The sequence below is a fragment of the Cervus elaphus genome, chromosome 20 (assembly GCF_910594005.1).
Source record: "Cervus elaphus chromosome 20, mCerEla1.1, whole genome shotgun sequence".
In the NCBI taxonomy this organism is placed as follows: domain Eukaryota; kingdom Metazoa; phylum Chordata; class Mammalia; order Artiodactyla; family Cervidae; genus Cervus; species Cervus elaphus.
The window spans coordinates 133,179,106-133,203,691 of NC_057834.1; the positions used below are offsets into that span (position 1 = coordinate 133,179,106).

Genomic DNA, 24,586 nt, shown 5'->3' on the forward strand with positions numbered 1-24,586 from the left:
GGTGGCGAGGTTGGCCGTGTGCTGCCTGGCGGCAGCTGCGGGTCAATCTCCATGCGCTCAGCCGCCACCACCTTGCCTTGTGCAGCTGTGGATGAGCAGAACGCCCAAACCCAGGAGCAGGAGGGCTTCATCCTTGGCCTCTCCGAGTCGGAGAAGAAGGACCTGAAGTCGGACGACAGAGCAGGCCACGGTGAGGGCCACGGCGCCTCCAAGGGCCGGAGTCTCCGCAGAGGTACAGGGCCCTCTCGTTTCAGGGTGCTCGGAAGTGTGAGGGGTTTTCTCGTGGTTGCTGTGGCCACATGGAAGTGTAAAGAGTCTTGAACTTGCCACCTGTTTGGCAAACCACCTGATGTGTGCGGTTTACCTGCTGTAGGCCCGGCAGGACCCTGGCCTGGGAGGGGCCTTCCCTCCGAACCTCCCTGCACGCCTGGCCCATCGGGTCCTAACCCAGGGCTCGAGGCCTCCAGGTGGCAGCCGGCCACCCAGCCACGCAGGCTGCCGCCTGGGGACCCTTAGCCACCGTGGAACAGCCCCACCTCTGCAGCCCCCAGCACACAGCCTTATGAGCCGCGGGGAGAGCCTGCCCCGGCATTCCCCGACCACCATTCCCGTGTGGAAGTGCCCTCTGCCCAGGCACGGACACTGCCTTGGGCCTCGACAGCACTGCCCCAGCCCCACTGGGGTCCCGTGACTGGGGGGCGTCTGAGCCCAGCGCCTCTCTCCTCGGCTGACCACTGCGTGTGGCCACCGCTCGCCTGCCTCGGCCCGCCCGCGGGCCCCCTCCCTGATGAAGCCTGCTGGTAGCTCAGCGGCCTGTCTTCTGTCCTGACAGTGTCCAAGTCCCCCTGCGAGAAGCTGATAAGCAAAGGGAGCTTGTTGCCGGGCGGTTCTGCATCTCTTCCTCCGCAGTCGGGAAGCCGGGATGGCCTACCAGCGCTGAACACGAAGATCTTATTCCCGAGTGAGTGTCCCCCCGGGCGGGCCAGGCTCCCTGGCCCCTCACAGCAGCCCGTGTGTCTTGGTGGAGGGGGCCCACGCAGCGTACTAACCTGCCACCGGCTGTCGCTCTGCCTGTCGTGGGTCTGAGGGCTCAGTGAGACCAGGTCCCTGCACTGTAGGAGTTCACAGGTCCATGGGAAGGACGGGCAGAGTTCAGGGTTCTGTCGCGGCTCTGCGAAAAGCGCCCTGGTGGTATTACACAGGGCAGACGCTCCCAGGGTGCCAGCTGGGGTCCCAGGCAGGTGTCACTGAGGAGGTGATGCTTGAGCTGGGTGCTGAGGGATAAATAGGAGCTGGACTGAGTGGAAAGGGAGGGCCGGCAGGGGGTGGAGAGCCAGTGGTCACCCCGTTGTTCCTAGCCTGATCCACAGCTGGCCACCAGGAGGGTTGGGCCCGCCCCCTGCCTGCACTGTGCCCAGAATTGCATTGTTGCGTCGAGGCAGCCCCTGCTGCTGCTTCTCGGGGCGGGGGGCGGGTGAGAACACTGTGTGTCCTCAGTAGGGAGGAGTGATCTGAGGAGTTGAAAGCGATGAGAGCCCTCCCGTAACTCGCTTCCAGTAGCTTCCTGGACCAGGCTGAGCACACGCTGCTCACATAAGTGGTTTGGCAGTTTTTAGGTGACCCTCAGCTGAATAGAAAGAATATTCCAGAAGTTCTGGGAAAAAGAGGATGAGACAGATTTGGTTGATAAGCAGCAAAATGTTATTGGATGGGATGGACCGGTAGAATGTCCAAAAGCAGGGCTCCGTCTCAGCTTTACTGTTCATGGCGTAAACTTGAAAAGATTGGTGCAGGTATCCAAGGGCTCTGGTCACCTGGAGGATTTTTTCATGTGTAACTTTTCCTTGTGGATTTAGCCTTAAAAGTTTGTGTGACTGGCCCAACCCTAAGACTAGTTGTAGTGGAGATCACTTTGGTGGAGTTTCTTGCTTTAGTGGCAGCTGTCTTTATAGACTCTTTCCTAACGTGTCATAGGTTACCATCCGGTTTTTATTTTTGTTCTGCCAGTGTAGACTTAGGAGCGTGATTTTTGACCTGAAACTATTGATTGTCGAAGTTTGGACACCTTTATGTGGTGTTTTAGAAGCATCTTATTATGATAATATTCTCCGAAGGACACGTGATCATCACCCTCTTGAATCAAGGGCCCCCAGCCAGTGCAGTCTCCTGCTGTTCTCTCCCCAACAGATGTCCGCGCTGGGATGTCGGGTACCCTGCCTGGAGGCTCAGTCATCAGCCGATTACTAATTAACGCCGACCCCTTTAACTCTGAACCAGAAAACCTGTGAGTATGGGGTAAACCAGGCTGGCATGTGGTTAGCTGAATGCTGGTGCTTAGAAATCTGACTCGGAAATAACTTGAGAAATGTGTGAGCAGTTGACCAGGTGATCTTTTTCCAGCTGCTGTCGGCCAGTAAGGAAAACCCAGAAAGGGTGAGGCCGCAGGGGCGGAGGGTGGCTGGCACTTCTGGGAGGTGGCCGTGCTCATGCGTCTCTGGCTTCCGAACGTGCCGGCGTGCTGAGGCTGCGGCAGGTTCAGAGACGCTGAGGGGGACCGGCTGTGCCGTGTTCTCGGTAGTCCTCTCTGGGCCTGGCTGGCCGCATGTGGGCACCGCCTCCTGACCGCGTTGCCTTCCTTGAAGGTCCGCCGCTCCCCCAGCAGTGCAGGTCCCAGGCTGGACGCCCCTCACTCTCCCCGGGAGATGCTGTCCTGGGTTTGGACTCTGCCCACCACGTGTCGTGTCCTCTGCCCAGTGTCTAAAGGCAGCACGGGCTTTCATGCAGCTTGTCCTTGTGTGTATAGAGGCCATTGCGGGACACGTGGCATTTTGAAGGGCCTAGATTTCCCTTTCTGCCAGCTGATAGCAAGTTCTGGGCAGCCAGTGGCTGGTGGCAGGGGATTGAAAGGTGCCCACACGTGTGTCTGGAGTGGTGAGGAGAGCTAGTGCGGCTGCTGTCAGGAGAGTCAGGCGTGGCCTCCAAACCCAGTTTCCACGTGGCCCGGCAGGTCCCTTCCTGGGGTGACTCTTGGGGAAAACGAAACAGGAACACTGCTGCCCTGCAGCGTGGGTCTGAGTGTCCACAAGTCAGGGCTCAGAAGTGAAACATCCCGAATGTCCGACAGCGGGGAGCGGATGGATGGATGGAGCGCGTCCCGTGGGGGCCACGGTCGGGCTGTCGCTGGCTGAGGCACCATGCTGGGCGAGCCCGGTGCTCACGGCGTGCAGGTGTGCGCAGTGACGGGGACAGACACAAAGGGCGGCACGCGTGTCAGTCCGTTTCTGGGAGCTGGCCAGAACTGCAGTACCACTGCAGGGACAGAAAGCCGTCGGGGCTTCCGGGGCCGATGGCTCACGGCTGTGGATTTTGTTTTGGGGGATGAACTGTTCTGATGTTGGTTGTAGTGACTCTGAATACATGAAAGTCATTATTGGGTTCAGCCTTTTAAACAGGTAGATTTTACGGTATGGGAATTGCACCTTGGTCACACTCTCTCCTGCCCTCCGAAAGCTGTTTTGTCCTCAGGAAGAAACCCTCAGAGGCCGGTCCGCAGGGCTGTTCTAATTGGCCTGAACCCCCCTTTGCAGAGAGTATTACACGGAGAAGTGTGTCATGAACAATTACTTTGGCATCGGCCTGGATGCGAAGATCTCCCTGGACTTCAACAACAAGCGTGATGAGCACCCGGAGAAGTGCAGGTGGGTGCTGGCCCTGCGCACGCCCGTCCTGACGTGGGCCCCGGTGTCCCCCTTCAGCCATGGGGTTATTTCTGGGGCGCGGAGCACTTAGGCAGAGCCCAGACCCAGAGCCTGAGCGCCTCGCCGGAAGGCAGACGCTTCTGTGTCATGGCCACGGCAGCGGGCAGCCCCGGGGCGCCTGCAGGAGGGGTCAGGGCTTGCCCCCTCTCGGGCTCTCTAGCAGGGGCAGCCCCGACGGCTCTTCCTGGGGGTGCTCAGGCTCTCCCCCTAAAGCACCATGTGTTTGCTCCCCCAGCCGAGGGGGGAGGGCGGTTGGTGTCTCCCTCCCCACGGTGGCCATCGCCTGGTGGGGACCATTCAACTGTGACGGTCCAGAACTAGAGATGGAGAGGAGCTGGTGTGGAGTTTGGGGGAGAACAGCCGTCAAAGCAGAGACAGGGGCCCCTTCCTAGAAGAACAGGACCAGTCATGAGAACTCAAAACCCTTGGCGCCTTGGGGCTCAAGGGTCGGAAAAAGGCTCAGATGTCCCCAGGGGCATCCCCGCCACCCAGCACATAACTGAGCCCCAATGACATGAAAACACCCTCCTTAATCCAGACAACTGAAAGGCATTATTAGCATGCATGTCATTTAGCAGAACAAAGCAGGTGAAGGAGCAAGGCCATGTGCAGCATGGTTTTTAGAAACTTGGAATCCTGGTATAACCTTACCTGAGTTTGCATCTTTGAGAAGACCCACTGAGAAGATGCCATTTCTACAAATCTAGCTTGAAGTAGTAGGGGAACGTTGGCAAAGGGGTGTTTTACAAGGGCCACAGCTGGGCGCGTTATAGAGCCCGGAAGTGCGGGCGGAAGGCAGCCCATCAGAGGTGTTGACTCAGCGACCCCTGGTGGGAGGTGCCCCGATGTGGTCACTCGTGCTCAGGGCCTGAGGAGGTGCCCTCCACATGGGGTGAAGTGCAGGTTTCTGCTGTCTCAGCTGTAAGTTCCTGGAAGGACCGAGAACACACGCTGGAGCGCTTCCCATCAGTGCTGACACGTGAGATTCACGGGTGTGCCTCTGTGCTTTCCCACACTTCCCAAGTCTGACTCGTTGGGAAAGACCCTGATGCTGGGAAAGGCTGGGGGCAGGAGGAGAAGGGGCGACGGGATGAGATGGTTGGATGGCGTCCCCGACGCAGTGGACATGAGTTTGTGCACACTCCGGGAGCTGGTGACGGACAGGGAGGCCTGGCGTGCTGCCGTCTGTGGGGGTCACAGAGTCGGACATGACTGCGACTGAACAGCAAGCGTAATTTTATCGCTGGGAAAATGTCGTGATTTGCACGTTTTTTGTGAGGCTCTCTGATACCTTACCTTTCAGGATAGGCTTACTTCTTGGGAACGTTACTTTTGAAAAGTAGGATTTCATGTCAGTGAACGTCTCTCTCGCACGTCTCACACGGGCGTGTCACAGTCACGTCCCTCCTCGTGCAGTGTCGCCGCTGGGCACGCGTGCCTGGTGTGACCGGCTGTGAGGAGGTGACTGCCAGCCAGATGTGTGCTCTCCTCCCCAGGAGTCGAACCAAAAACATGATGTGGTACGGAGTCCTGGGCACCAGAGAGCTGCTACACAGAACCTACAAGAACCTGGAGCAGAAGGTCCTACTGGAGGTGAGCGGGCGGCACCCCAGCCCCGCGCCTGAGCCGCGAGGCCCCTGGGGGCGCCGGGGAGGACGCCCCGCCTGACGCTGGCGCTCTCTTCTCGCCTCTCCTCTCCCCTCCCGCGCCCCCCCTGCACAGTGCGACGGGCGCCCCATCCCCCTCCCGAGTCTCCAGGGAATCGCTGTCCTCAACATCCCCAGCTACGCCGGAGGGACCAACTTCTGGGGGGGCACCAAGGAGGATGACGTACGTACGGGGGTGCCGGGCGGCGCGGGCCTGGGAGCCGAGGCGGAGCCTCCTGCTCAGGGCTGCTCTCTGGGCAGGCTGGCCGCAGGGGTGCAGTGGGCAGTGAGACAGCGCCCCTGCCCCAGTAAGGTGTGGTCGCAGGTGTGGCCTAGAGTCTGGGCCCGGACCTGCTCTGGGGGTCATCTGGGAGGGCGTCCAGGGGCAGGGGACATAGGCATGGAGGCCTGAGGGTGGCTAGAGGTTGGACAGGTCAGGTTGGTGTGGGGGAGGGAGCACGTTCTCCGATGGTGGGCACCCTGGGCAGCGCGCAGAGAGGTTCGGGCTCCCGTGGGGCTGCGTGAGGCAGGGAGGCGTTTGGAGTCCAGCCTGCGGGGGCACGGATGGGCGTGTGGACGGCGTCAGCCAGGGCCGACCCCCTCAGCGCACGGCAGCTGATAGGGACAGTCCAGCTGCCGTCGTGGCTGCGCCGGTCCCGCTTGTCAGCACGGTGCCCGAGTGCACAGCCCTCGTGAGACCCTGGAGGAGCATACCGGCGTCAGCCCCGTTTTACAGAAGCGGGAACCCAGGAAGAGGCAGTCATGTGCCCGAGGCCCCACGTGTGTGAGGGGCAGGCAGGCCTGCCGCGCCATCTGGGCTGCTGCCTTCCGGGTCTGGAGTGGAGACCCCTCCACAGTGGCTCCCTGTTGTGGGCCCGTCTGGCTTTTGGTGCAGCGGCCTCCGGAGAGAGGCGGTTGTGTGTGGGGGCGTGTTCAGGCCAGGAGCAGAGGTCAGCTCTGACACTGGCCCTTGCAGACCTTCGCAGCCCCGTCGTTCGACGACAAGATCTTGGAAGTGGTTGCGGTGTTCGGCAGCATGCAGATGGCTGTCTCCCGGGTCATAAAGCTGCAGCATCACCGGATCGCCCAGGTACTGGCCGGGGTCCTAGAGCCAGGGAGGGGGGCCTGGGTGCTGGGAGGAGAGGAAGGCCTGGCCCAGACCCACGCTCCTGAGACAGGTGGGCACCTTGGGTGCAGAACCTTGGACAGCGGGCCACCCAGCTGCCTCCCGGTCCAGAGCCTGTTCTCACCTGCCGTGTTGGACCTCTGAAACATGCTTTCCAAACTGGGGCTGGCTTGCACCCCGGAGCACCCTCCTTCTCCTGAGGTGGGGTGAGCCGAGGTGGGCCTGGCAGCTCTCAGGAGCCTCGGCCCGAGTCCAGGAGCGAGGCTGAGCGTGTGTCCTCACCCGGCCGCTCTGAGGCCCCGCTATGGGGGGAGATGGGGCGGGTCCCCCTTGGGAGCTTCTGATGACAGGCTGGGAAGGGTCTGTCTGGGCGGTGCGGGGGCCATGTCCTCATGCACAGAGACGGGTTCTCACACTGCCCTGAGCCCCAGTCCCTTCTGTCCCTGCCGTGGGCTGCGTGGATGTCACGGTTTTAATGCTTCGGCAATACTTTCTGTTGAAAAGAGGACCCCTCGGTGGGAGTTGGCCTCATCTCGGGTGGGTCCCCACGTGCCCAGGGACTCAGCAGCTCTGGGCATGTCCCCGCCCAAGGCCCGGTGCTGGCATCTGAGCACTGAGTTCCCCACAAGGCAGCGGTCACGAACACGGGGTGCCCTGGGTGCGGGGCGGCAGGGCAGGGCAGGGCCGGCCCGGGGCTCCAGGAGCTGCGCCCCAGGCGGGGATCCCCTGAGCCCGGAAGCCCTGGAGGTCAGCCGGCGGGCGCGGGGCGGGCTGTGGGGCAGGGCGGCCCTCTGGCCCTGCGTGGCTCCTGGTCGGCTCGGTGCTCGAGCGGGCTGTGGTCTTCGCAGTGTCGCACGGTGAAGATCTCCATCCTGGGCGATGAGGGCGTGCCTGTGCAGGTGGACGGAGAGGCCTGGGTCCAGCCCCCGGGGTACATCCGCATCGTCCACAAGAACCGGGCGCAGACCCTCACCAGGGATCGGGTAAGATGGCGCCTGTCTTGAGGGGGGACCTGGCGCCTGAGTGTTCGATTCCAGGAATTGACATATTTCTCCCCCAGATGAAGTGAACGGGGCTGAGATTCCTAGGGCCGTGCCCTCTGCCCCAGAGTAAACAGGCGTCTGCGTCCCCATCCGGGGTTCGTTCCGCGAGTCTCCAACAGCGTTGGCTGTTGGACGTGCGCTCGCGGGAGCGTGTGTGATCCTGGCCCCGTGTCCTAGGCCTTCGAGAACACCCTGAAGTCCTGGGAGGACAAGCAGAAGTGCGAGCTGCCCCGGGCCCCGTCTTTCTCCCTGCACCCGGAGATCCTGTCCGAGGAGGAGGCCACCCAGATGGACCAGTTCGGGCGGGCAGCGGGCGCCCTCATCCACAGGTGGGTGCCCCCTCCTTCCACGGTCAGCTCCCCCAGCGAGGCCCCAGGTCCGTGCGGGGCCGCGGGTGTTGAGACGCTCCTCTCGCGTCCCCGTGCGTCCTCCGTGTCTCCTCCTTCACGGGGCCTGTCCGGCCAGGTTCTGCTCGCCCTGCACTGTGCGGTTGTCACTGAGGGTCTTGTAGATGTTATTTGGGGCTTAAGGACGTGGAAGCCTCAAACCCACAGGCATTTTCAGGGCCAGCTACCTGGACTGTAAAGCTGTCTTGGATTCTTAAGAACAGTCCGCTTACTGCCTCCTTCACTTCATGCCGAAGAGCAGGTGTGCTATTAGGAAGCAAACCTTGTAAATATTAAAAACAAAAAAAAAGACAACAGCCAAAGGTGCTTCCTTCTCTCGGCCCCCAGAGCCACTGTGGACCTTCCCGCGCGGCGGTCACTGCTCTGCCTGCTGCCCAGGCTCCCACCGCATCCCCCTCACGCGGGCGCGGTCGCAGCAGCATGGTGGCCTGTGCCCGCAGCTGCCACACCCCCTAGCCCCTCGGCTCTGTCCTTGGACCCCGTTCCCCTCCCCTCCCCCTCCCTTCTGAGGCTGCGTGCAGGCCTGGCGCCCCCCCACGGGCCTCTCTGGCCCCTTCCTGGCCTCCTCCTCCTCTTCTTCCTGCTCTGGAGGTTTCACAAGGCCTCCGTGTCCTTTTGGGGCACTTGCCTTCTTGGGTGAGTCTCCACAAAAGCTTGGGAGTTTGTCGTCAGATCTCCCGGTTAAGGCCTCCCCGGCCATCAGTCAGGAGGTGACAGGCCTGCTCCGTGTCTGTCTCTCCAGCATCCGGGAGCTAGCGCAGTCCCACCGGGACGTGGAGCAGGAGCTCGCCCACGCCGTCAACGCCAGCTCCAAGTCCATGGACCGAGTGTACGGCAAGCCCAGAGCCGCAGAGGTGCCTGCGCCCTCCCGCCCCCGCCCCCGTGCCCGCCAGCCCTCGGGCCATCTCCATGGTTCTGTTCTGGTTCCTCTCAGGGGCTGAGCTGCAGCCTCGTCCTGGAGATGGTGAATAACGTCCGAGCCCTGCGCAGCGAGACGGAGCTGCTGCTCGCGGGCAGGCTGGCCCTGGTAAGCTAGGGGCCGGCCCGCAGTGCACACAGGCCGCACGGCTCTGTGCGGGGCTCCCGCCCGTGGGGGCTCCTCAGAGGGCCCTGCCCTGGCCCTGCGTGATGCTCAGACCCTCTGGCCCGTCTCGCCAAGCCCCCTCCAGGGTGGCAGGGCCCCGCTGCGCCCTGCACGGCATTGTGTCCTCAGGCCTCGTCCCCGGCACACAGACGCTGCCGCCCCTCCTCACTCAGCCCTGGGGAGGCACCCAGCTGGACTTCTGTCGAATCACAGAAGCTAGAACAGGGCAGACCTCAGAGTGCCCAACCAGCCTTCTAGTTGAAAGAAATGAAGGTGTGGAAGGTCAAGGAGGTGAAGTCACTGCAGAATCGCCCCAGGAGTCCAGGCCGTACTCTCTACTCTCATTCCAAGCTTCCACGCTGTCCTGACGTTCCCAGGGCTGCCTCTGTGCCCGCACGCTGTCTGTGCTCTGGTGCAGGCGGGCTGGTCCCTGCTTCAGAGAGAGGGTCCCGAGGAAGCTGAGGCAGGTGACCTGTGAGCCCTGCTGATGGGATTTTCAGACGAGCTTGGTTTGCCCCATTGCTTATGAGAGGAGAGTCTAATTCTCTCACTTGGCACTACTTACAAGTGGAGGCTCGGAGTTTGGCCCTTCAAGGGTGCTGTGTGACTCCGTTTCCTGGCAAGCTTTTAGAAGAGCTCTCTGAGAGTGGCCCGGCCCTGGGCCAGGCTCCCTGTCTGCGTGGGCCCTGCGGCCCCGCCCTGCTGGTAACCGCTGTGTCTCCTCCCTCCATCCCTCCGTCCCTGGAGCAGCAGTTGGATCCCCCTCAGAAGGAGCGGCTCACAGCTGCCCTCGCCGAGATGGACCAACAGCTCAGGAAGCTGGCGGACACGCCATGGCTGTGCCAGCCCGTGGAGCCTGGTGACGAAGAGGTATGTGGGTCTCGGGCTCCAGCATGGCGTCCCCGGACACGGGGCTGTCCCTTCTGCGCCCGAGTCCCTCTGTGGCTTTGGGGTGAAGATGGTGTTGGTCCTGCAGCCCCTGATCTGGCCCCTGGTAAACACGCCTCTCTGTTAAAATGCCTTCAGGGCGTGGAGACCACTTGGGCAGGTAGGAAGGAGCTGGGAATTGCTGTCGAGAATGACCCTCAAGGACTGGGGCACAAGTTGCCCTCGGACACAGAACTATGGGATGGGCCAGGGGGCAGGTAGAAAGGCTGAGCCTGGCCCCACTGTGCGCCCCCAGCGTGGAGGCACGCTGCCAGGCTGACCTGCAAGTTGCTGGGCGTCTGTCGGCAGGGGCGGGGCGCTGTGTTCCACTCCCGGTCACGCTTGTGTCATGTGTGTTTAGAGGACAGCAGGGGCGGGCCGCCGTGTTCCACTCCCGCTCACACTTGTCTCACGTGTGTTTGGAGAACAGCAGGGGCGGGCCGCTGCGTTCCACTCCCGGTGGCCCTCTTCTGTTACGTGTGTTTAGGGAGCCCAGCTTGCGTGGGCCTTACAGCTGGGACATCGGGACCCTGGGCGTGCCCCGGGGCCATGCCTCCTGCAGCAGGCGAGGCGGCCGTGGGCCCGGGAGAGGTGCTCAGTGGGGGTGGTTTTGGGGGCAGCACTTGGACAGAGGCCAACCCGAGAGGCCGTCCTCCCGAGGATAGAGCAGGGACGGCCAGGAGAAAGTTCACATGGTGAGGCACTGCTGGGCACTGAACGTCGGACCCCCTGTTGTTGGCTTCGCTTGTCAGAGCCGTGGGCCAGGGGACAGGCCGGCAGTGCAGGCTCCTCACGCATGGTCAGGCTTTGGTTGACAAGTGCAAACCCCGCGCGGCCTCTCAGCTGAGAAACACGACTCAGCAGCTCAAGGAGAGCACTCTGGTTTAGAAGGCCCGGCCAGCCTCATCAAAATTTGCTAAATAGTTACTTATTCAAAAGAAAATTACTAAAAATAATAATATAAAATTTGTAACGAATGCGGCCACAGCCTAGCCTGTGATTCGTGCAGGGTGGGCAGTTGCGGGGGAAGCAGGGAAGGAGGACTTGGACAGAGGAGCGGAGCACTTTAAATGCCTTCTGTGGTGGAAGGAGGTGAAAGACTCTCTTGATGTGACTAATTAGAGGAAGGTAATCAGTTATGTTTTAAAAACTTAAAAATAGTTTTAAAGGTGTGTGTGTATTAGTCGCTTAGTCGTGTTTGACTCTTTGCGACCCCACAGACTGTACCCTGCCAGGCTCCTCTGTCCATGGGATTCTCCAGGCAAGAACACTGGAGTGGGTAGCCATTCACTTCTGTAAGTTTTAAAGGTAGTTTCTAGTAAAATTGAAAAGGTTTATATCTTTCTCAATCACTACAAAAGACAAAAACAAAATACCGTCTGTATTGTAAAAGGAAATAAAGGCACTAGTAAAGATGAAGCTAATAGCATAAAAGTTAGAAAATAATAGATCTTTTCCTTTTAAAAGCAAATTATTGTTTAGGTTGTAAAAAAAATCTGAGTAAATACTGATCACAGGAGCCCAGTTTTCTCTTCTATACACTATGAAAAATTATGACCCAGAAAGAGTAAAAATAAAGCAGTTTCAAGAAAATGATAAAAAATGCAAAGTAACAGTATAAAAACAGAATTGCATACCTAAGGCAGTAAGTTATAGAGGATCACTTTATTTTGGTAAAAACTAATAATCATATTGTTATATACCATATAATTCTGAAATAAACTTATGATTAAAGTAATGATAAAATCATATGCTAATATAGCATTTACATGAGTTAAAGTATGTTGTTTATTTGCCAATGGATGAAATTTTTTTCTAATACTTTTTTTTTTGTTATTTTTAACTTAATTTCACTATTCAAAGGCAGTTGTTTGTATATAACCAGTCCTTTGAAATTTATTAACACTAACTTTATGGCCCAATAGATAGTCAGTTTTTATAAATGTCCCTTGTATGCAGTTGTATTTTTCACATCATTAAGTCCTTACTCAGGTATTTTTGTTTGTTTTTTTCTTGTTTGTTTTTGGTTTTGTGTCTTCTTTTTTTTTTTTTTTTTTTTTGGTTTTGTGTCTTCTTGATCTGTGAGTTACTGTTGAACACTCTGACCGTGAGTGTAGATGTCTTGATTTTTTGTATGTGGTTTTGTGTATTTTTGCTTTATGCATTTTGAGGCTATATTATTGGGTGCATTTAGGGTTTTATCATTATAACAAGACCTTTACTAAATCTTTTTATTTTACTAAATTTATTTTACTAAATCTTTTATTTTCAAGCCTACTTGTTTGACATTCTTTTTCATACTTTCAAGCTTTATTTGGAGTATCTTTCTTACAGACAGCATTGCTCAATTTGAGTTTTTATTCAGTATTCTGTTTTAGTAGGAGAGTCAGTCTATTCACATTTACTGTGATTACCATGTTTAGACGCATTTTTACCATCTTTTGTGCTGTCTGTCCCAGTTTTTGTTTCCTTTCTCCTTTTTGATGAGTCTCTCCTTCCCACACGGTTCTGTTTATCCCCTCTCCTAGTTTGGAAATACATGCTCTTCTGCATGTTCTTTTAGTGATTACCCCCAAAATTTTAATCTTAATTTATGTACATAAACTGTGTCAAGATAAAACGTCTTGAAATAATAGGAAATGTCAGAAACCCAATTTTGTAGTGTAACTTCTCACTATCAGTCCATGATTAATCATGGTGAAACTAACCACATCACAACATCTGAACAAAGAAAGTTGATAGAGTATGTATATGTAGAATTTATATACAGATATGGATATGTATTGAGCTTCTCTATAGAGAGGATTTTACGCTCTGTAAAGAGGGACTCTGCTTTCTTTCCTGTTGTCCATAGCACATTTAAAAAATCTGATCGTATTCCAGACTGGCTTGTCCCACCCATGCAAGGGGCAAAGAGGTGAAGTATGAAGGGCAAAGGGAACTGTGAATGGGCAGCTACCACAATTCTACTGACATAAAAATAGGAAAATCATTTATCTGAAAAGGAAAAATAGTGATAGATCTTTGAGTTGGTTCTTTGAAACGAAAGCAAAATAAACTACCCTCTGGCAAATGTAATCTGGGGGGAAAAGGAACATAGTGCAGTGATAAGGGGATAGAGCAGCAGATACGAAAGTCAGTCAAGTTCCAGCATCCATGAAGGAACGCCAGTGAATCTCAGCATCTCTATAAGCCTTTTGATTTTTCAGAAAAAAATTTAAATTACACAGATTTAGATCTCAAGATATTGTAAAAAGAATAGCCATAGAACAACTTGAAAAAGTAAATTTTACTTCCAAAGGAAAAATTTGTCAAAGAATATGTAATTTCTGTACATAAGACAGTGTCAAAGCTAGAAAAAGATGGACCATTACCTCAGTTCATTTTCTTTTTTAAATTGTGGTAAAAAAGACACATAACTTAGGATCTTTATCATTTTTAGTGTACAATTCAAGTAGAGCTGAGTGTATTCACGTTAGGAAACAGATCTCCAGAACTTTGAAACATTTTCCTTTTTTAAAAACCAGCACATTGGATTCCAAGCTTGAATATTATCAGTAGATCCGTAAAAGTTCTTTCTTAAAATTGCTGATGAAAGAAATTCTCTATAAAAGAATTCTAGCTGGAACGTGTAGGGTCAAAGGGCCGTTTTCCGTTGGGAGGTGGCCAGGGAGACATCCTGTCCTCCAGGCAGACGCCTGTCTCTCTGCAGGTGGAAGGACAGGAGATGCGGAGCCCAGGCGCTGGGTGTCCCCTCTGCACGCTGCTAGGGCCCCGATTCAGACAGACCCACCGTGAAGATACACTTTTGGAACAGCTGGGGAGGTCTGATACAAATGAATTCATTAGAGTTACGTGAATGGTGTCGGGTGTGATAATGGTGCCATGATTACATTTTTAAAAAAGTAGCGTCGTCTTTTAGAGTTGTATACTGAAGTGTTCATGAGCAGAATAATTTGATGTCTGAAATTTGCTTTTAAAAGGTGGAGATTAAATGACAGGTGGATAATTGGCCTCATTCTACTAGTCTCCCTGTCTTACCAATGGAAGAAAATACCCTTATTTTTAAAAGTTGGAAGTAAGTTTAATAAAACCCACGTTTGCCTTAAAAACAAGACATTACAGAGTCAGGAATAGGATTTTGTTTGGATTGTGGACAATAGCTGCCTCCCACCAGTCCTACAGGAAGCCGCTGAGGCGTAAGGGGACGCTTATCTTGGGATAGGAGAGCCCATGGCCGTGGCGGCCCGCTGGGGGCTAGAGGTCTTCCATGGGGCAGCCGTGTTAGAATGGATACCTGATCATTTTGCCAAGGGTAAGAAATGTGTAGAAGTAAGTTTTTTTAATAGCTCACGGTCGTTGACTAGAAAATGTCATTGTAAGAGGTCTCTTTCCTGGTAGAAACCTTATAAAATTTAAAGTTTGTGTGAAATAAAGACGCCTTTGGTAAGAAGGCCACGAAGATGACACGCAGGGGTGTGATGAAACTGCAGGGTCCTGGCAGACCGGGTGTGAAGGCGTCCAGTTCTGGCCAGTGTGGGTGCAATTCCAGGGAAAAGCCCAGTGGGGATTTTTCAGTGTGAGCAAACATCCCCGTCAGATCTGCAAGTGCGTCCTAGAGTTGCACGGTCTGACCACACCGGGCGCAGGCAGACACTGTGGAAGCAGGCAGACACGAGGGATGCAGGCAGACACTGCGGAAGCAGGCAGACACCGGGGACGCAGGCAGACACTGCGGAAGCAGGCATTCACTGCGGAAGCAGGCAGACACCGGGGACGCAGGCAGACACCGGGGACGCAGGCAGACACCGGGGACGCAGGTAGACACTGGGGACGCAGGGCTCTGAGGCAGAATCCAGGCCAGTGGGGCCAGGAAGAAATTGGCACACATGAAAAATAAGGAAATTTCTTTTATCTGTGACTACGTTTATACAGATGACCGACACAGGTACGTGTCTGTGAGTGCACAGAATTCTTTAGTGGCAGAGACCTGGGCCCTAGCTTCTGTGAGAACCAACACAGGCGGGCCACAGACCCAGGGGGCAGGGGCTGCGATGGCTCCGCCACGCCCTGGACCGCGCAGTGGGGAGGCGGCCACCGAGCTGGCACCCTGTCCCCTGTCCCTCTGACTCCCCTCCCCTCTTGATTCTGCTTCGGGGAGTGGGTGGCGAGGAAAGAGTGCAGGAAAAGCTTCCTTGGAAGGGTACTCCTGACCCCGACAGACTAGCCTGCCGGTGCAGCGCTGCGAGACTGTGATATGTGTATACACAGGTGTTCAGTCACATGATGAATAAACATTATAAAATGAAAAAATAAAACCCAGAATATGAAAATGGATGCTTATCTCTGCAAAACGGCTTTTAAAAGGCATTAGAAAGGAGCGATCAGTCCAAGACTGAAAGTCGAGGAGAAGGACGAGGACAGGCCTTTTTGCGGCCCCACGCCCATCTGCGGCAGAGGGGGACGCAGCCTGGGTAAATGGGGGTCTAACTCGCTCCATTTCCCGCCTCCTCCACAGAACGTGATGCTGGATCTTTCCAAGCGCAGCCGCAGCGGTAAATTCCGCCTGGTGACCAAGTTCAAGAAGGAGAAAAACAACAAGAACAGAGAAGCGCGCTGCAGCCTGGGCGCCCCGGGTACCTGCCCCTGCCCTTGCCTGGGTCACCCCGGTGCCCTGGCCACCCCGGGGCCCCGGCCCGCACTGCCGCGCCTGTGGCTACAGAGCTGCACCCGGCTCTCCCGCTGCAGCAGGCAGGGTGACCCGTGTCACTCCCTGCCCTGACCCTGCTCCTGGTGCAGATTCTGGGAGACAGGCCCCAGGCCGCCTGCATGCACTCAATGGGGGTGTAAGGTGGGGAGGAGACAGCAGAGGTGACAAGACACTCAGAGACACGCTGAACCCTGTGCCTGCTTCCTTGAGGGACTGCCTGGCCCCCGTCAATCAGTCCATTGATCACGGCCCCTCCCCCGGGAGCCTGGGCCCTCAAGGCCACGGGCTAGAAAATCAACAGAAAATGACCCTAAACGATGTTTCTCCTTGGGTCACTGAATCGGGGCTTAGAATCTCTATGCCAAGTGTCGGCCCCAAGCTCGGCCCAGGCTCCCAGGCGCTGGGCAGCCCCACCCCGGACTCGAGGGGGGGGCGTTTGCTGCCAGTAAGGGTAGCACCCTTTGATTTTTCTTTTTTGTGTGTTGGTCCAGAAATTGGGTTCTTTGAATCATGGTGGCTCTGACTCCATGTAATCTCTGCGAGTCTCCGTTCTTGCTGCGGGCCGGAGGCGCAAAGACCCCTCTCAAAGGGCGAGGGGATCTGGCCTCACCTGCCGGCAGGCCCACCCGTCCCTCCTGGGGCGAGGCTGCCGGCCCCCCGCAGGAACAGACACCAGCCGCGGCCTTGCTCACGCCCCTCTGAGGGCGGTAGCCCGTCTCCTTTCTGCACCGGCTTGGGATGGCGCCTGGGGCCGGGTGGTGGGTGCCTGCTGCTGGGGTTGCTTGGGGTGCTTGTGCCGGGGAATGTTGGGGTGCCGGCTGCTGGGGCTTTTGGGGGTGCTTGTGGCCGGGGAATGTTGGGGTATGCTGGCCGCTGCCTGCCTGGCGCTGGGCTCCGGGCACTCACTTGGGCCCGTGCTTTTCCGTCTCTGACAGTGCACCTCTGGGGCACAGAGGAGGTGGCTGCCTGGTTGGAGCACCTCAGTCTCTGTGAGTATAAGGACATCTTCACTCGGCACGACATCCGGGGCTCTGAGCTCCTGCACCTGGAGCGGAGGGACCTCAAGGTACTTCCACACGCCTCCCGGGCAGGCGCGCCTGTGCTCCCCGCGGCCCTGGGGTCCCCCCCATGACCTGGCTGCACCCCAGCGCCAGCAGTCTCCTCCTCGTTCTCAGGCCGCGGGGCAACGATTTGGGAGTGACAGGTGCGGCCCCGGGCCGTGGCGTCTCAGCTCCGCAGCCAGCGCCAGGGCAGACGCCGCGGGAATCCGCGCGCTCAGCCTCGCTGCACGGTGAACCCACGTTACCCCCTTGGAGGGGCCGTGAGCCCCTTGGGGGTGCAGCCCGCTGCTCGTCCAGCTCGAGTTCTGTGACGACAGCCGTCGGGGAGAAGGGGTACCTGGTGTCCGGGGTTCCATCCCCAGCTGTCCACTGACCGGTGTGGAGCGCCTGGCCCCGGCTCGGGGAGGGCAGCTGCGGGCCCCCAGCCTGGTTTGCCTTGCGGGCCCCTCCGGGCGCACCCCAGGAGGCTGCGAGGCCGCCGAGGGCACCTGGATGGGGCAGCGCGGCTGGCCTGCCTCCAGGCACCACCAGGGTGCCCAGCCCTCGCTCAGGGTGCCTTGGACTCAGTTCAGGGATCCAGGCGAGGCGCGCGCCCACGGGTGGTGGTTTGGGGGCATCAGTCATGGCGGCTTCATCCCGCCGCGGTCCCGTGCCCCCTCCCTCGGTGGGGCCGCGGGGCGCCCGGTCCTGAGCGCCGCCCTCTCCCCGCAGGACCTCGGCGTGACCAAGGTGGGCCACATGAAGCGGATCCTGTGCGGCATCAAGGAGCTGAGCCGCGGCGTTACCACCGCCGCCACCGCCGAGGCCTAGCCTCCGCCTTCACGGCCTGCGTCCCCCGCGCCCCCCGCGACTGAGCCGGCTCGGCGGCCCCTCATGGTGCTACTCCCGCCGCTCGGCCCGGCCCGGCGCCCTGGGGCCGGACCCACAACATAGCTACCTGCCGCCCGTGCCGCCCCTCCCGGGTCGCTCCCCGCCCGCGTCAGCCCCGCCGGGCGCCCAGCGTCTCCGAGCCTCCGGCCTTCCCGGCCCGGGCAGTCACCACCTGGGGCCGAGGAACCCTGGTTCCTGGGCCGCGGGCGTGGGGACCCGGCCGTGCCCAGGACGCGTGGCCTGTCGTCCCCTCGTGCACCGAGGCGGGCCTGTGTTTCTGTGTGGAGGGGGCTTCCGGGCCTTCGCGGGGCCGGGGCGGCGGGGGGGGGGGGGGGGTTGTCCAGGGGCTGCCCTGAGTGACCCGGGGTGGCGGAGAGGCCGAGCTGGGAGCGCTTCCCGGGCGCACCCCGCCCTCACCGCCTTGGCTTTCTCGCTTTCCACGCCCGCGGGGCACCGTCTGGGGACCGGCCCGCCCGGCGCGCGCCCTGCCGGCGGCTCCTGCGCGCGCGGGCTCCCCCTGCCGGTCGGCCCCGGGCTGAGCTCAGCCCGCGCTCTGTCCCTCAGAGGTGAGCCGGTCAGCGGTGTCTCCTTCCCGCCCCGAGGGGTCCCGTGCCTCGGAACCTCCGTGCTGGGAGGAAGGCACCAGAAGGCACCGGGTTTCCGAGGGGAGCCCCGGGGTGGGCGGGCTCCTGGGGGTCTGGGGTTCTCAGGACTCAACCGCACAGGCGGGGACCCACCCCAGCCCTCCGCGCCCTCTCGTGGGAAAGCCATCAGTTTAGGTGAAGCGTGGTGTTTAAAAGTAATGTCCGTGATTAGAGCAACACTGTTTACCTAAAACCGTTTTCTGAGTGTAGTGAGTGAGAGTGAGCGGAGTAAACGTGGGCGTTGCATGAAGCCTGTCTGCGGGGCAGCGTCCCTGCTGCCGCTGCCTCGTGTCTCTCGCTGCACGTGGGGCTGGCTGCCCTTCTGTCCCCGTCCCCACCCCTGCTGTGCGGCTGTCCCTGGGGTCTCCTGGTCCTGTCAGTGTAGAGGGAGGGAGGAAGGATCCCTGGCGACTTGGAGGAAAGGTTTTGTGCCCTCCGGTGGGGCTTCCCCTCGTATTTATGATCCTAATTTATACAGTGCCCACCGTGGAAGCAAACGCCTCCTGTATTGCTATGTACATAACCACATCTGGGGTTGTAAATACAGTTGTTCTGTGTATAAATAAAACAAGCCTGTTTTTGATCTTCCATCGTCAGATTTATCATTCTCTTGTGCTTTGATGTAAAATTTCAGTTGCCAAAAAATCTTTCCAAACTGGGTTCAGAATTATGTTTTTCAGCCACTCTAAACATAGGTTGAATTGGTGGTGGCTGAAGAGCAAAGTGGAACGAATGCCATTGTATTCTTCAGGGCGTGGGTTCTAGGATCTGTTGAATTAACTCACCAAGGTGGTGGGGCTGGGTACCACCGAGGTTCTCAGGCTTAATCACATGTAGCTTCAGCCCAGCCTCCTGAGGTCATCTTAGCTAATGTTCTATCCTCCTATGTCTTTTATATAAAACTGCAGACCGAGCTCTCCTACTCCCCTGTTTAGTCCTAGTACCTTTATTACAAGGGAGCTGCCTCTTCAAGCCCAAGGTCACTTTGTGACCCGTTTCCAGGGTACGGGATGGGGGCTGGCATCCTGGAGTTGAAAACTGGGCTGGCAGGGTACCATAGGGCTGTGTGCGCTCTGAATGTGTAGTTGCCTCCCCAGAAGCTTTCTTTTATGCTTAGTAGAACTCGTTTTGTCCTGCACGCTCCTCCCACATGGCCAACCCTGAATCAGGCCTCATGGTTACAAAATAGCTGCCACTATTCCAGGTATCACATCCAAATGTGACCCTGTCCAGGCTAAAGTGTGGGTGAACAGGTGGGTTGGCTCTTGCCTCTTTTTAAGGTAAAAGGAAACTTTTTGGAAATTCTGGCATCTACTGACCTCCGCTGAGGTCTCATTGTCTAGAACTGGACCACACTCTCACACTCATGACTAGAGCAGTGGGTGCGAAAGGAACGGAGCCGTGACAGTGGTGGCTGATCACGATACTGCTGGCTGACAACGTTTGTTATTTTATGCTGGCTGCTGGCATGCAACCTATTATACATATTAACTCACCCATTCCTCTTTGCAATCCTACGAGGTGGGTATCCACATCTTCTAGATTAGGACACAGGATCAGAGAGGTCCCAGCTTGTTCCAGCAGCTCGTGGCCGGGCCGGGAGAGCACACCTGGAGCGCTGTTCCTGGGTCCCCAGCCGACCCCAAGCTCGCCCACACGACAGATGAGGAAACGGGGCCTGTGTCACACGCAGGCATCCGGGCCCAGGAGCCTGTGGTCCTTCTCGCGCGGATGACAGTAGCCAGGGCTCAGCCTTTGTGGGTTTTTGGGGGGTTGGGGGGGTTGGCCGCATGGCATGTGGGATCTTAGTTCCCTAACCAGGGACTGAACCCATGCAGATGTGGCCCCATACCACCACTGTGAGGCCCACCGCTGGGGCTGTTCGGGCCTCTGAAGAGCGCTGCACGGGGCGGTCGTGGGGGCCTGTCACCGTTGGGGCGTGAGTGCTCAGGGAGGCCTGGTTTTCCAGAAGCGCCGCTGGACTGGTGCCTGCCCCCTTGACACACTTGCTCCGGGCTGGGTTATTCGTCACCTGGCCACTGGTGTGGAACTGCGAGGTGCCCCCTCCACTGGGCCCGCCCCAGCCCGAGGCTGCGGGCAGGAGCCCCCCGCCTCTGGGCTTTGGGTGGAGGGGCTGCTGCTGAGGTTGGGGGGCCCCCTCAGAGCCCCCACTCGGGACTAGAGCTGGTGGCAGGGCGGGCAGGTACCCGCTTTGAGCGTCAGGCCCAGGACTTTTATGGGCACCTGAAAGGAGGCCTTGGGCCGACAGGGAGTAACTCAGGGGCTGCTGGTGGCATTGCACCCCCAGGGGCAAGCTGCGGGCGCTGGGGTCCCTAGGTGTTGCCATCACACTCCCCTCCTCTGCAGACAGTGCCCCCACAGGCACCCGTTGTGTCTGTTACCGACGGGGCAGGACCGAGAACGGGCGCGGCGGCCGTGTCTCCGTCGGACCAGGCTGCAGGGCCCCGACGGTCTTCCTTCACAGCTACATCTGTCCCGGGGGAGCTGACCTCTCTAAGCCGTGATTCCGGATTATTCAGGACTTCCGGTGCCCCGTCCCTCCTTCTGCCAGGAGAGTGACACAGCTGCATCAATGTGTTTTCTCTAACACAACCAGCGTGGGCAGCTGCATTTCTCTGGAAAGAAAGAGAGAACCAGACCACTTCCAGTTTCTTCCAATACAATTATTCCCGAGTCTGAGTTTATTTAAAACCAAAACACAGTTCTGTTCTTTCTTCCCCCTTTTCTGTTATTTCTAAAGCAGTACTGAACTGGTCTTTTTGAACATAAACCCCAGCGACTTAGCATCCAAAGTTCACTTAGGGAAAAGGCCAGAACATGAAGCAGTCAGCAGAGACAGGAGGCTACAAATCCAAGTTTATTTTTTAACAAAATCTTAGCGCTTTCTCGCGGTAGCCCCGCTCCATGCCCGAACTGCAAGGAAGGAAGGGAGGGGAGCGGAGGCCAGGCCGCTCACGTGGACACCCAAGGCACCTCGACCTTTTCTTGCGGTGAGTGACCTCCAGCGGGGCCTCTGGCTTCCTGGCTGGTAGTCACTGTCGGGCTACGGTGGAACGAAGGGGCACAGAGAGCCCGGATGGGGCACGGGGCCAGCCTCGCTCGGTCCCACGCCAACACTGTGGCACGGTCCCCGCCCACCGGGTGCCCTGGAGAGTCGCCTGAGACGGAGGTGGTGCTGGAGAGCCGGAAGTACTCGCCAAAGTCCAACTTCTTAAAACACAGCTGCTTCCATACCGACCAGCACGTAAATCATGACGCGCACGCGGAGGAGAGGAGGGTTTCTGACGCCGTCTTGGGGGAGGGCAGAGGAAGGAAAGGCCGGCCGTTCACTCCTCTGTCCCGTCAGCGCCTGGAAGAGCAGCTAGGGCGCAGCAACAGCCCCTCAATTCCTCAAGCTGGGGTCGTAGGCGGAGACCCTAGTCCACGCGTGTCACTTTCTTCTAACAGTTCAAAGCTATTTTAGTATAAGTGAGAAAAAGGCTGATGTGTGTGTCAGTCACTCAGTGGTGTCTGACTCTGCGACCCCATGGACTGTGGTCCACCAGGCTCCTTTGTCCGTGGGATTCTCCAGGCAAGAATACTGGAGTGGGTTGCCATTTCCTTCTCCAAAAAGGCTGATGAAAGTGTGTAAAATCAAGATGATAACCGTACTTAGCAGCACAGTCGCAATAAACCATCACTGAGATCTGAAGAAGTATTATCTTCTTCGGAGTTCCTGCTTTGGCCTGAGTTAGCTTGAGACACTGAATCACCCCAGTGTCCTAAATCCATCAACAGGAACACAGATGCTCTATTTGTCATAGACATCTATTAAACCTTTTAAAGACTGCTAAGCCATGTCGAATTAAGAAGAATTTTAGCCCACATTTTCCTTCTCTCCTGTTTTAATCACGGCTGCTCAGGGCTGGCCCCCTGCCCACCAGGCCTGCTTGCCGTGACCCCGCCTCCCGGTCGGGCTCCTGGACAGGGAAACACGCGGCCCCCGCAGGCAGCAGGACGGCAGCAGTGAGGACCCCCGACCTTGGACGGCACAGGCGGGCGGGGGCTGCCCACGCCCCAGCAGCACGTACCTGACCAGAGGGTGCCCCGCTGGGCTGCTCTCCAGGAAAGAGAGGCACCGCCTTAGAATCACAGACCTAACAGCCCCAAGGGGAGGGGTGCCGTCTGGGAGCCAGTTTCTGTGACGTGAGCCGTCAGAACCTGGGGGACTAGGTACAGAGCGTCACCTCGACAGCGGAAGGAGTGGGCGAGCGAGCTTGAACGCGCGGGCCTGGCGGAGATTAGCAACGTGCCGCCGCATCCTCACCCACAGTTAGTGCAGAATGAGCCGTCTTTCATGTAAAGACATGCGGGGCGTCGAGTGCAGGGTGAGGGGCTGGCCAGTCTGTGCCGGCCCCGGGGGACGCCCCACAGAACTGGCAGAAGCACGGCCACCTGGCCTGAGATGAAAGCCTCCTCTGCTGGTGACAAAGCCGGGCAGTGGAGCCCGGGTCTGCACAGGACAGAGAGCAGCAGGCCCGCTCTCGGGGACCTGGAGCGGGAGCACCTTGAGTCCCACGCTGTCCCGCCCTCCCCCCGCCCTGGAGCGGGAGCACCGGAAGTCCCACGCTGTCCCGCCCTCCCCGCCCTGGAGCGAGAGCACCGGAAGTCCCACGATGTCCCGCCCCGCGGCGCTATCTGAAACTCCCGACGTGGATGGAGAGAGAAGCTTCTGGTCCACGGGCCCGGGCGGGCGTCTCTGCACCACAGAAGACGTCGCTGCTCTGCGCACGGAGGGCCTCCCGGCTACAGGGATAGAGAGGCAGTCAGGGGTTCACATCCCAAACGCCAGGGCCCCAGAAGGCCGAGGAGGGGCTCCTGATTTCACTTCCAATGTTCAGGGTCAAGTGAGAACAGGCCACAGATATTCTCACAATGCCCTGCAGATACTGTGGGATATTCCCACAATGCCCTGCAGACCAGGGTTCCACGCTGCGGTCGGGAACGTGAGCCCAGAGGTTGCAGCAGGAACCTGTCTGTGGCTGAGGACCCTCACTCACCTTTTCCTCTTCCCCAGGGCGAGCTCTTTCTGTTTTTCCTTTCCGATGTCGTCTCGGACGGTACTGAAATCATCATCGTCTTCAACCAGGAGATTCTGCATGTCAAAATAACTACTGAGCAATGTTTTTAGATATCTTTATAGCCTACATTTAAGAGATGGATGTAAAAAATCACCTACGGGATATCCAAACTTACATAAACTAGATTAATAACATGAAACAGTCTGGTGCTTGATGAGAACAAACAGCTGGGGGCAGGGCCAGCTCGAGGCCGAGGTGCGGGGGAACTGTCCGAGGGGCCCCAGTGAGCGGGCATGCGGTCCGAGGCGCAGCAGGCCGCGTCTTGGCACTGGGCTTCCCAGCGTCTCCCTGGAGCCGCCCTGGGGCCCCCTCCACCCTGCCCGGACCTGTAGGTGGTCAGAGACGGGGAGTTAGCAGCAAGCTCGCCGCTCCCACAGGCCGGTCTCTGTCGGGGTGCATTGACCACAACACTCCGCCTGAGCACACGTGAGCAGGAGGAAAGCCTGTGTCCTGAGGCGATGCCCAGGCCTCCCAGGCCCCGGGTTAGGGACGCTGGGGTTCCTAGCCACGTGCCCCATGGAGATCTGGGGGAGGGAGCGCTGCTTGGGGGCGGTGGCCCTCCCCTGCCGGACAGGCCAGCTGAGGGGCTGCAGGGGGCTGGCTCCCTGCTTTTCCACCCTCAAGTGGGAAGAGCCTCCCCCAGGAGAGCTCTAAGTGCTCTGTTGAGCTCAGTGCAACTGTTTCCATCTTTGTCTTTACAACATAGGAACGTGAACCTCAGCAAGCCTCGGCATTCTACCCGGTTCTCTGTTAGTGATCGTCCTGTGACTTTTCCACACTAAACACTTGGATGTGTCTTCACAGTGACACCTGGGCTCTGATTTATCTGCTTTAAATGCTGTGTTCTCTACCGCCACATCAATACTCTTTTCCCCCTTTTTATGTATCCCCTTTCTGAGGGTCATTTAAGTTCTTTCCAGTGTTAGTCTTCAATCCAAATCAAAGAACCCTTCAATGCTCATTTCTGTACAGCTCCCCCCAAACATGGGTGTTTTGGCAACCCACTCCCATATTCTTGCCTGGAAAATCCCATGGACAGAGGAGACTGGTGGGCTACATGCTTTGCATGGGGTTGCAAAGCACTGGACCCAACTGAGCAGGCATGGACGTGCGTGCGCACACACATGCACACATGGGTGTTTCCAGGCGTTTATATCTGGAGTGGAAGC

General features: G+C 57.7%; 2 protein-coding genes across 14 annotated transcripts in view; one reads left to right on the forward strand and one right to left on the reverse strand.

Annotated features, from left to right (window-relative positions):
• The window catches only part of DGKD (diacylglycerol kinase delta), a 105,065-nt gene extending 86,201 nt beyond the window's left edge, over positions 1 to 18,864 (forward strand). For 3 of the 5 annotated variants that reach the window (XM_043878012.1, XM_043878015.1, XM_043878014.1), the window contains 15 exons: positions 86 to 232; positions 833 to 961; positions 2,188 to 2,284; positions 3,588 to 3,698; positions 5,255 to 5,351; positions 5,481 to 5,588; positions 6,381 to 6,494; positions 7,379 to 7,513; positions 7,751 to 7,902; positions 8,723 to 8,834; positions 8,915 to 9,007; positions 9,815 to 9,934; positions 15,510 to 15,627; positions 16,637 to 16,767; positions 17,474 to 18,864. In XM_043878012.1, the coding sequence (XP_043733947.1) occupies positions 86 to 232; positions 833 to 961; positions 2,188 to 2,284; positions 3,588 to 3,698; positions 5,255 to 5,351; positions 5,481 to 5,588; positions 6,381 to 6,494; positions 7,379 to 7,513; positions 7,751 to 7,902; positions 8,723 to 8,834; positions 8,915 to 9,007; positions 9,815 to 9,934; positions 15,510 to 15,627; positions 16,637 to 16,767; positions 17,474 to 17,572 (1,763 nt within the window). In that variant the 3' untranslated portion in view covers positions 17,573 to 18,864. Of the gene's footprint in view, positions 1 to 85; positions 233 to 832; positions 962 to 2,187; positions 2,285 to 3,587; positions 3,699 to 5,254; positions 5,352 to 5,480; positions 5,589 to 6,380; positions 6,495 to 7,378; positions 7,514 to 7,750; positions 7,903 to 8,722; positions 8,835 to 8,914; positions 9,008 to 9,814; positions 9,935 to 15,509; positions 15,628 to 16,636; positions 16,768 to 17,473 lie in introns of those variants that run through there. The other 2 variants (XM_043878013.1, XR_006335917.1) reach the window with 2 other exon arrangements.
• A 2,267-nt stretch (positions 18,865 to 21,131) lies between these two features.
• The window catches only part of USP40 (ubiquitin specific peptidase 40), a 79,508-nt gene continuing 76,053 nt past the window's right edge, over positions 21,132 to 24,586 (reverse strand). For 7 of the 9 annotated variants that reach the window (XM_043878006.1, XM_043878005.1, XM_043878007.1 and 4 more), the window contains 2 exons: positions 23,337 to 23,431; positions 21,132 to 23,082 (listed from right to left, as the gene is read on the reverse strand). In XM_043878006.1, coding sequence (XP_043733941.1) covers positions 22,971 to 23,082; positions 23,337 to 23,431 — 207 coding nt within the window. In that variant the 3' untranslated portion in view covers positions 21,132 to 22,970. Of the gene's footprint in view, positions 23,083 to 23,336; positions 23,432 to 23,532; positions 23,744 to 24,586 lie in introns of all 9 variants that reach the window. The other 2 variants (XR_006335914.1, XR_006335915.1) reach the window with 2 other exon arrangements.